Genomic DNA, 11589 nt, shown 5'->3' with positions numbered 1-11589 from the left:
GGTTGGTACTGGTATGAGAACTGGCTGGTACTGGTAGGTGGTACTCCTTCCTCAGAGCTAGCACTGACCCCACAGTGGTACTGCAGGTGCTGTGCAGCTGGCAGGTGAATGGGATACTCCTGCAGCCGACTTCATACTGACCCCAACATGACTGCAAGGTGCTGGGGGACAGGCTGGTGCGGCTGGAGCTGCCTCCTTTTAGACAGAAAGTACCAACAAGGCTTCTCCCACTTGCTTATTTAATGAAACCCTGGCACTTTCACAAGGATAAGATCTGACTTCAGCATGCAGGTCGCACACCTGCTCACAGTTATGTCTTTCTAAGACTCTCTCTGGAGCCTCAGGTGGAAAAGTTACTCTTTCTATGCAACTCACTGTCTCTTTGCTTGTCTCTGTATAGTACCCAGTGCTATGGGCCTAATCCTCAGGACTTAGGTTGCTGCTACAAATTCCTAATAATAAATTATTATTATAGTGTCAGCAGCTCAGGGGGGTTTCTGAACATAATTTCTGCTATACCCTAAAGCAGCTGCTACCATCCTAAAAAGGTGCCTGGATTTTAGAGCATGTGTTGGGGGCAAGTCACCAACTTTTATATGTAGCAGGTCATCTTCTGTGTAACATATTGGTCTTCAGTGGGCAAGCACAGGAGGGGAGTCTGACCCAGGACACGTTTGGTTTCAGTAAGGTCCTTGACATACCGAAGTTAATGCCAAAATCTATTTGGAAATCTTTGCTGTGTATGGGGCATGTCTATGTTTACTGCTTTTGCTGGGATTCTGGGGTTTTTGTTGTATCATTTATTGTATGGGGTTTTAACGTGGTGATGCAAGTTGAATGGGCAATGGGGCTTCAACAGGGTAATAAATGGTCAATAAACAGCTGCACACAATGAGCAATTCTGGAGCATAAGCTTGCCCTCTATTAATCTCTCTTCAGGTCTAATACTGCTGAACCCATTCCACATCAAATAATCAGTAAAATCCTTTGTGGATATTGTGGCACCTCTGGCAGGTCATCCTATGTGCAGTCTAAACTCTATGTAGGAGGCCTTGGTTTAATTGCATAATTTTAATAGGTGGGAAGGACAGTTCAGTTTCTTAAGACTCTTTCTTTCCCCTCCTATTGTGCTTGCACATTTGATAGGTAGCAGGTCTTCCGGTTGTTTGGTGGTTCTGGGACAGAAGTGTCAATGCTGCAAGCGTCCCTTATAATGGGCAGACATTCTCAAAGAGGAAGTTTTTGCAGCACTTCCTAAAGCTGGCAGATCTCTTGCCTCTATCTCCCCACCTTCTTTTTCTTGGTTATTTAAAAACAATTGGGATCAAATACTTTTCAACTTAAATAAGTAAGAATATCAGGATAATGTGGAAATCTGAGACCTCAAGCCTCCTGTTGTTTGGATCAGCTTTACCTTGGCTCTTCTTAGAGTCTACCTCAGTAGGTAGACTATACCTCTTTAGCAGACATGCCACAAATTAAGTCCTGTGCCCTCCCCAAGTATCACTTCAATCCCCTTCCTGCTCTTTTTTGTGCTGTTTTCTGCTTCCTGCCCTGTCTGCTGCTGTGCTGCCTGTTCCCTTCCCCAGTCTGCCACATGTCCCACACACAGGTTGCCTGTGCCACTTGTGGCACGTGTGCCATGGCCTGGCCACCTCATGTCTACTTGATGTTACTTTTGTTTCTGTTGCCTTCAGATACAGCATCAGTTGCACCAGTGCAGCCCCCCAGGAAAGTGGAGTCAGCCTGAAGACCTGAAAAATCCCCTGGCCCTCAAGTTAGGTATGCATGGCAGGGCTGACTCATTTTCTTGCTTGTAAATAGCAAATAACTCAAGAAGGAGATAATTATCTTCTAAGACATGACATTCAATTCTGATCAAACAGTTCTGACGAGTTGGCTGTTTTTGTTTTTCTCCATTCTATCTTTTGTCTGATAGGTATAAATCTCAATCAGCTTTAGAAACCTGATAACGTGGCCTCTTCTTCTGAAACAGGAGGATGTGAAAATCTAATCTAATAGGGTGCCTGTAGACATGCATGGAGGCTACTCCAATGTGCTGTAATTACAGTACATCAGAACAGACACAGTTAATCAAGTCTGCTGGACTGTACTAATTAGTGCACTCCAGCCAGCCTCCTCATCTTATGCATCAGCATTCCCATGCTTCAAAATGGCAGCAGGGGTGCTTTAACTAAAGTTCATTTGATGAGCTTTAGTTAAAGCACCTCAGTCGCCATTTTGAAGTGTGAGGACAATGACACACAAGATGCTGCAGGCACTTTAATTAGAGCGGCTCTCAGAGCCGCTTTAATTAAAGCATCCCTCCCCCCCCCCTCCCCCCGGTCTCCCAGGGCTCGTGTAAAAATGGCCATAAAGACTAAAGTAAATGTACCTGATGGATTCAGTCACTTGGCTCTGTCATCTCCCTGGGCTTTGAGCACATGTACAATAAAAAACCATAATTCACAAACAGACAAATTAACACGAAGCTCATCTACCTTGATCAAAGAATCTACTGGGCCTGTCCATCCCCCACCAGGACCACATGCACCTTCTGAACCCTTTCCCTTTGTCAGAGTATGAAGAATTAAGCAGGCCTAATACTGTAACATGAGGTACAGGCTTAGGATCCAGGGGGAACAAATGAAACACCAACTGAACAGAAATAACAACAGTGGTAGGCCTCTTCCCAGTGCTGGGCCCAAGATGCCATTTCCAGTAGACTAGGGATATTCAAAATATGTCCATACATGTTCTTGGAGTCAGTTTTCCCTGCCAGAGGCCCAGGCATCCCCATGGACTCTGAGGGGCTCCTTGTGCCTGGGTGAGATTCATAGACAACTGGGCTTGTTCAGGATGGGGTTTCCTTTGGGAAGGCTCAGATGGGGATTGCTGGGCTATTTTGGTTTGGTGCCTTCCTGGCTGGAGAAAAGGGAAAGCAATGGAACTGTCTCCCCACAAGCCCTATGTGGTATCAAAAATCAACAGAAGATTGCACAGGTCTTTGTAATGTGGTCCTCCCCCTCCTTTCCTACACACTTAGAAAAAAAAAGGTTAATACTCTAAATGTCAAAGTTGGGTCCCGCTGCCTTGAACAGGACATTTCACATCTATTGTTTCAGCTTCTGCAAACAAAGGCAGAGATCGCTGCAATTGTTCACCTTGAAAATGAGAGCGAGTGTATTTCTACAGCCAGAACAGTGAGAAATGTCTTTCTTTAAAAAAGACATTTTAAAAAGCTTAATTTCTGGAAAATAAAATAGCAGAAAAGCCATGCTGGCACACTATTCCCATGCATACCAGTTGAACTGAAACTCTGGTGGGCTCCATGCGACTAAGGAGGAAAACAGAGTTCAGACATTGGACTCCGAGTGTATTTAGTTAACAAGCAATTACAGCCCCAGGCAGCACCGTAACTGAGCAGCGTATTCAACATCAAGCATCTCTGCTATTCTTAGGTGACGACAGACGGTGCTGGTGAGAAAAGAGAGCATGAATAGGAGAAGCAGAAATGCAACTGAAAAAAGAGGAAGGCTCTGTATAGGACAGTTTGGATAGAGATGATCTTGCCTCTGGCATGGGGTTGGTTGGACTAGATGACCTCTGAAGGTCCTTTCAGCCCTACTTTTCTCTGATTCTATGAATCATAGACTTGATAAATCAGAAAATATTTCCCACCAGTGACCTGTGAAACTGCAAATTGCCCCAGAGGGAAGGGTTGTAACTTGAATTACAATGTACATTTTGGGTGCCTATAGGCATTTGCTAATTGGAACGTGTCTGAGCAGACTCAGTTAATTGAATCTGCTCCTCATTCTAATGTAAATGCTCCAGTGTCACCTCACCATCACATGTATTAGTCCCTCTCCCCATTTGAAAATGGCCTCAAGGCCACTTCAATTCAATCTCCTTGAATGAGCTTTACTTAGAGCATCACCGTGGCCATTTTGAAATGCAGGGGAAGGGTGGAGGGGTGGAGGTGTTAATGCACATGATGATGAGCCATTTTAATTAGACTGGCTGTCTTGGAACTGTTCTAATTAAAATGTCTCACCACCTTCCACACCCATCCCTGAGCACATGTAAAGGCAGCTTTAATTTAAATTAAGACTGGCTTAAACTCTGCTGAGTCAACTCTGCTAAGTTGCAGTGATTCATAGGTAGTGAACCAATAATATTGTTAGCTCTTTTATTTCTATGATGACAGGTTCTGTTCTGCAGCTGGAAATTGCTAGCACTTTGTCATTACTGTCTTGGTGAGGATCAGAAATGTGCCATCTTGTGTCCCAGATAGATCCCAGAAGATGTTTTCAGTGTCACTGGGAAAGGATGCGTATCTCATGGAGGTTAGAGTAGGAAAAAATGAGGCTTCAAGGGACCTGGCTCCAGCACTTGCTGGCTTTGACTGTAGGTAAAATGCATAGGCCAACATTTTCAAAAGTGGCCTCTAACTTCAAGAGCCCAATTTGAGATCCCTGGGGGCTGGGTTTTCAGGGATACCGAGAACCCACAGCTGTCTTCGAGCCAAACTCACCCCCAGCACAAAAATGTACTCACTTTAGTGGCCTCACGTGAAGGATATCTCAGACCTGGAATTAGGGTAAGGGTTGAGTTGGACAATGGGGACAAGTACATACAATAACAAGATATGGCTTAGAGCATTTTTATGGCTGTAACATTCACCCATCCACCTTGTCTGGACAGCCCCACAATGGAAGCACAGAGAGGGACAAGCAGGAGGGAGACTTTTTCCATCCCAGGAGATCAGAAGTGTGAGGCATGTCCTCTAGGGCTGAACTGGTGGACAGAACTCCACATCCCAGAGAAAATGGAAACCTGCTTCCCTGTGGCCCTTGCCCAGGGACCTGTGGGGAGAGGACTCAGTTGTGCAGAGTATGTCCAGAAATGTCCAGAGTAATTGACTGCCTCTGCTTAACTTAGTTCTCTAAGCTAGTTCTCAGGGGCCTGGTCCCTGGGAGACAGCCATTTGCTAGGGATCTTTATAGCCAGGTCATGGGCTGCAAGTGAAAGCTCCTGCAGCCAGAAAGGCAGATTACATATGAACTGACAACCAACCTGATTCTCCACTACCAGAAGTCAACCCAGCTCCCCTGGATGGACAACAATCGCTCCCACCGCTGCTGGAAACCAGCCCAGACCCCCACCCTCCCCACTATGGGTGCCCACCCTTGCTACCCACCTTCCCCCTTGGCCTGAAATCCAGCTCTGTCCCTCACTTAAGCACCCACCATAAGCAGGTACTAAGAGCTTCACTCGAGAAAGGTGCCTAGACAGGATCATTATGGGAGGGACCACCTTTGAAGGGGCAAAATGGAAAGCAAACAGACACCATATAATGCTGGGCAAGGGGTGTTGTACAACAACAAAATTCTCCTTCTCAGGAAGGTCTCCTTCCAAGTGAGTGCAGCACAGCTGGCAGATAGGTACTTGAAGTTAAGCAGAGGCAGCTTCATTCAAACCTATCAGCATTTCAACAGGCAGCATGAACCACCATAAGAACCTGCAAGGTTATTTTTGAATGGCAAGCACAGAAGAATCCCATAACAGGACAGGGAAGTGAAAGTCCACCTCCGTGTGAATGTGAGGAGAACCTACTTAGTGCTGGGCACCTCATTACTGGCTATTAATAAACTATAGGGAATTCATGGCAACAGCAAGAAAAATGATTAAGTGATTTATATGGGGAGATTAAACAAGCTAAATTCTGTCTCTGTCAAAGCAACAACTAAGGAGAGACTTCACAGTAGCCAGCACAAATCCAACAGGTGTAAAGAGGAAGGAGGAAAGGGATTTTAAGGGCTGTACATGGAGGGAAGGTTACCAGGAGAAGTGGAGATGAAATCATGAAAGGGAAAATGTAAGGTGAATACTAGAAAAATCTTTGTGCTGGCAAGATGTACTGGGGTGTGGAATTGCCTCTCAGGAGATGGCAGGGGAAGCTTAGGCCATGGAGTCATTTAAAATCAGACTAAAGATAATAGTGAAGAAAGAGAGCACAGGGAGCAGTTCTGCACTGACCCCAGGAAAGCCAGTGGATCTAATAAGTTGTTCCTATCTCTCAACTATGATTCACACATGCCTTTAATTTTTCTAGAGCCTCATCTTCTCTAGCCCACACAGGCATAAGGTTTCACGCATTCAAATTATGAAAAAAACTGGTCAGAGTGGTTTGGTTGTTGAGTGTCCTCCTCAAGATGTGCATGGGAGGCTGGACTTTCAGAGGAGTTTTGCATTCACAGCTCCCGCTGACTTCTACTAAACCTTGTGAGAGCTCAGCATTTTTTAAAAGAAGAACCAAAATTTCAAGTCTCAAGACACAAAGCCTCAAAGTTTCAATCAGTCACCAACTGTAAGCAGGACTTCCCCTTACCTTTATGTTTCAGTCCATCATTGGCATGGATTGGTGGGGGCTGGGAAAACTTGACAGAGGTATAAATTATTTCTTCGCTCCTTTCAGCACCAGAGGTTTCCGTCTTGTTTCCCTCCATGCCAAGAAGCGCGTGTATCGCAAGGAGTTTGAATCAGGCTGATGAACAAAAATGTTCAAAGCCTGTGAAACAGGAAACCTGAGACGGCTTGAAAAAAAAAAAAAAAAAGAAAAAGAAAAAAAAAATGCAACCCAGGAGCTTCCACTTCCCATGTAAGTGAATTCTGTGATGAGAGGTTCAGGGGTCAGAAGTGGGATCAATTTCATTTTCCAGCTTGCTGAGGTGGGAATTTAGAGCTAGTTGCTGAGGGAGGATGAAACAGATAAGCATAAAGTTTTTTTATTAATGCAGCATTTTGGAGGCTCCAACTCCATGCAATAATACAAACACATGCAAAACTGACATTCTAGGCGTGAGATAGATGTGTGAATACAGACAGAGGGAGTGCAAAGAAGCAAGTCGGTATTTAAATAGTTACCTAGTCATCATCAAGTGCTTCCATACATCCCAGAAAAAATCAATTTACAGCAGGGCTACAGACAGAAATTTTGAGAGTCCCAGGAGAGAAGCTAAGGAATGAATCCCTCCGTCTGCATGCTTGTACACTGGGCACATCATTATACGTGCTCCAGGGTGGGGGGTAAGGGGTTGCTCTAATTTAATTAGAGCCACTCTAATTAAAGTGCTCACAGGATGTGTATTCAGCATTTGGCACTCCAAAATGACGACGAGGGCACTTTAACTAAAGTTTGTTTTACACACTTTAGTTAAAGCACCCCCACAGTCATTTTTAAGTACAGAGATGATAAATACACATGACGCAGAGGCTGCTGAGTGTGCTAATTAGTGTGCTCCAGCAGACTTGATTAATTGAGCAGACTCAATTAATCATGCTAATTAGCATGTGTCAGAGCAGGTGACATCTGCCAAGTCTATAGATGACTTGCAGCACTACTGTCCTGGTCTAGTGGCTGCTCTACTGCAGAACCTGGGGCCTTAGGCAATTACTCTGCTTCTGATTATAAGCAGGGATTGCAGAGGACAAGGAGAAGGCTTTGGAGATTTTTACAGGGGAGCTCTTTTCCAGCATAAGGGACAGGACAGTGAAGGCTGGCAGTGAATCTCTCAAGTGTATTTTAACAACTTCTTCAGCAGCAGGACGGTGGCCACGGTTGTCTTCCTGTTCTACCTGTGGCAGGTTAGGCTGTTATGTCTGTGGTTGTGTCAGGGTTGACTCTGTAGTTTTGCTAATAGGTTGGACAATGGATCTGTACAGGTTGATTTGGATAGGGATGATCCTGTCTCAGGCAGGGGGTTAGATTACATGATCTCTGGAGGTCCCTTCCAGACTTGCTTTTCTATGATTCCAGGTTTGCTAGCAAAGCTGAGACAGGTGTTACTTCTCAAAAACAAAAAGCAGGACAGGCAGAGTAAAAGGAAGGGCCTTCAGGGTCCTTAGAAGTGAAGACAAACCAGGCAGACAAGGTTCTTTGGGTAGACGTGATGTCTTTTATTAGACCAACTGAACAGCTGGAAAAATTGTTCTTTGCAAGCTTTCAGGTACAAACACCCTTTTGTACCCAAAAGCTTGCAAAGAACAAATTTTCTAAATATTTAATTGGTCTAATAAAAGACATCACGTCTATCCAAAGAACCTTGTCTGTCTATGTCCTTAGACCAACACCCCCAAGACAAACCAGACCTGTTTGATGTGGTAAAGAAGGGAGAAGCCGTGGAGCCCAGTCAAAATCACCACAATTATGTTAGCTTTAAATGAATATAAGTGGCATGAGAAGTGAGTGGCCAGTGCCAAAGAGGGGAAAGTTGTGCTAACCATGTGAAATGATGATGAGTTTTATGTGGGTGGATGCAAGAGAAAGGCTGCATCTTTAAAAGTGTTCTACAGCAAGAACTGGCAAGATTTAGATATAATCACAGCATAAGGATGTAGAGAGAGGGTTAAAGAGAACAGGCTGGTTGAACAGCCTGAGTGAAAGGGACGACACCAGTGCAGACAGTAGTGAGTGAAAAATACAGAGAGAGAGGACTTGTGGGGAAAAAAAAAGACATCGGTGGCCAAATCCTATTTCACCTCTGTATGCACAGGTGATATTTACATGACTTGGCTATTTTGGATGTGATTCTTGGCACTCATACATGTTTTTTTTAATTTAATTTCCTCCTGTGGAACACGATCACCCAGATGTGTGTGTAGCTGCCTGATATAAAGTGGAGGAGGATAAGGTCCCTCCTACCTTTTTAGCTCAATAATCCTAACTACTAGCTCCTTGCTCAGGGAGCGCAAAATCCAGATTTGAGCTCCCCCCCAAGGCAAAGAGGGTTTAGAAGCTGCATTTCCTACTTTCCAGCAACCTGCACCAGTCACTAGACCATAGGCATTGTTGAAGTTCCTTGCTAATCCTCCTCTTTAAGCTGACTCACAGGCCAAATGAGAAGAGATGGGAGGCAAGCAAGGAAACTGGAGCATGGCTTGCTAAGATGGGCATCATTCCCTGCTCCACCCCACCCCCACCAAAATGGGAGCAGGAGGCTTGGGTTCCAGCCTTTGCCCTTCCCCATGGCATCAAACTAGTTGTGGTTTCAAGCAGGCTAAAGCTCCAGTGCATACCTAGTGTTGTGTGCGTAGCCAGGTGACCCTATTCCACTTCAGGCCTTACTCAGCCAGAGCACAGCCTCCTGAGTTCACTCACAAAGGAAGTGCAGGACACGTGCAGCTCTGCATGTTGAAATAAAATGTCATCTGTGCTTAAGTGCCACATAGGCATGTGTAAGTGAAACGGAACTTAGCTCTAAGTGTGCTGTTCTGTCCATACTGAGCTTAAGGTGACGGCAAAACATCTAAGAGGAAACGTCAGAGAGGGCTTGAAATGCTGTTGTGGGTCAGACAAGAGGTCCATCCAGATCCAGCCCAGTACCTTGTCTTTCACAAGGGCAGGGGGTGAATGCAGAGAAAAAGGGCCTGAATCCAGGACCTGTTCAGACTGATCCATCCCTCGCCCCTACAGCGTTTGGCATTCTAAGGTCCAGAAAGTCCAAGTTGTGAAGCTGCAGTCCTATTACCAAGTGTTTAAAAACCCATCGGAGGACCTACATTTCATGAATTTGTCCAATCCCCTTTTGAACCTGGTTAAATTACCAGCCTCTGCAGCATCCTGTGGAAGTGGGTTCCATGAGTTAGCTACACATTACATGAAGAGAAAGGGGCCAAGATCTCAGTTGGGACAGAAGAGAGTGCAATGGCAAATCTCTAAGTTGCTGGCACAAAGAATGCAGATGTGGCCATAATTATATATTTAAAAATAAAAGTGCCTATGCACAGGTCTTGGTGCCTTAACATGCATCAGCAATACAATACATCAGCTGCATTCAAATGCTCAATTCAGCGGAAGCTTAGACCACCATGGGAGCTCCTTTCCAATCCTCCATCATCTAGGCAGCAGTCTCAGCCATCCCCCAGACATCCCTCAAAAGGACATCTTTTACAGTGTATCCAGCTAATTTCAGATTAAATGGGAGAGCAAGGTCCAGTGTCCTCCCAGGGACCACCTTGACAGAGACCATCTCTACCAGCTGCCCCTCTCTGTTAGGCAAAAGAAGCTCTAACTTGTGCTCCTCTGTTGACCACAGCCGCAAGCAGCAAGGCAGAGGCAGGGCTTCAAGGACAGCACTCCCAGGCCATGTAGGATGTTATAATTCACAATCGGGGAGGCAAGACAAGGCAGTGGGCTTAAACTACAGAAAAGCAGCTTTAAAGCAAATCCGAAGAAAAATGTCCGAAGTGTAAGAACAGCAGGGTGATTAACAAGCTGCCCAGGGAAGCTGTGCGTTCTCATTTGCTAACTTTCCAGACGAGGCTGAAAGGTCATCTGTCTGGGCCAGTTTACAAATAGCGACACCTGCACCTCTGCAGGATGATGGACTGGATGATTCATGAGGTCCTATCCACCCCGAGTGAAGATACTCTTGACTGGAGACCAAGGGGCAGCACGCTGACTACATACCCTTACAGCATAATGCCCCAAGTCCGAAAGCCGGGTGCTGGGATCTGGACCAGTGTCAGGCCCTGAAGGGATGTGAAGAGCCCAACTATAATCCAACCTCAGCCAGGGTGCCGTGAGATCCTGTCAAGGGTGCCAAGAAACATTAGTCCTGGGAGGCATGCACACATCTCACTAGGTGAATGGAGGGGGGGAAACCAGACCATAGTGAGGCCACTACTGCAACAGGCCTGCACAGCACCAGGGATGGTGCAGAGTTGTCCTGAACTGGTAACACAGGGTGAGGCACCTGTCCACAGAGCTGGGGGCTATCTGCTCCCTGTTCTCCTGCTGCATCCCTCACGCCCGCCGGCCCCACGAGCACGCGTGGGGCATTGCGTGGGGGGAGGGCGCTGCAGGCTATAACTCCCAGCATGCCCCGCCCCGCCGTAGGCAGGGTGACGGGAGGGGGAAGGGGAATCCCATGACAGGGAAGCGGCGCATAAGAGTTTCGTGACCCGCCCCCGCTAGGCGCGGGCAAGTTGAGTCAGCGGCCCTCTGGCCAAGTTGAGCCGGCGGCCCTCTCCTGCCATTGGGCACAGAGGAGCCTGCGGGGGGGCGGGGCCTCCCCCGCGCTTCTCCATGGCTATTGGGTGAGCCGGGAGGGTGGGCGGGGCTCTCCTTAAGAGCGCTCTCTGATTGGGCAGCCACGCTGCCCATGTTGGAGACGCGACTGGTCATTGGTCTGAGGTTAAAATGAGAGGCGGAGCTTCCCGGCGATTAGCAAAGCCCACTGGATGAGGCGGCGGGGAGAAGCGGTATGGGGGGATAGCGAAACGGGGCTAGGATCCTTCTCGCTTATTGGCTGCGGAGCCCTGGGGCACAGGGACACACCTTTCCCTTCGCCCCCAGAGTCTCCTTGGACGGAAGTGACGGAAACAGGGCGGGGCAAGGCTGTGTGGCCTGCCCTCCTATTGGGGGGCAGCCTCAAGGGGGCGGGGCCTAACTCCGGCTCACGGCGCTCGCCTTCAGTGCCCGCCCTTTGATCCCTTCCTGCTTCCGGTTCGCGGGGCTGCAGCGGCCTGTTCCCCACCTCCCCCTCCGCGCTCTTGCCTGCGCGGCGCCCTCAGCCGCCCATG

General features: G+C 47.1%; 1 protein-coding gene across 3 annotated transcripts in view; it reads right to left on the bottom strand.

Moving 5' to 3' along the window:
- The window catches only part of KLRG1 (killer cell lectin like receptor G1), a 14625-nt gene extending 7584 nt beyond the window's left edge, over positions 1-7041 (bottom strand). The window contains exons 1-2 of one of the 3 annotated variants that reach the window (XM_006032629.3): positions 6931-7041; positions 6395-6599 (exon numbers count right to left, since the gene is read on the bottom strand). In XM_006032629.3, the coding sequence (XP_006032691.1) occupies positions 6395-6512 (118 nt within the window). In that variant the 5' untranslated portion in view covers positions 6513-6599; positions 6931-7041. The remainder of the gene's footprint in view (positions 1-6394; positions 6600-6930) is intronic. The other 2 variants (XM_006032631.3, XM_006032630.3) reach the window with 2 other exon arrangements.
- Between the last annotated feature and the right edge of the window lie 4548 nt (positions 7042-11589).

This window comes from Alligator sinensis, unplaced genomic scaffold, assembly GCF_000455745.1.
Source record: "Alligator sinensis unplaced genomic scaffold, ASM45574v1 scaffold1129_1, whole genome shotgun sequence".
NCBI classification, from domain to species: domain Eukaryota; kingdom Metazoa; phylum Chordata; order Crocodylia; family Alligatoridae; genus Alligator; species Alligator sinensis.
The sequence above is the reverse complement of the archived record's forward strand: the minus strand, read 5'-3'. Positions and strand labels throughout refer to the sequence as shown.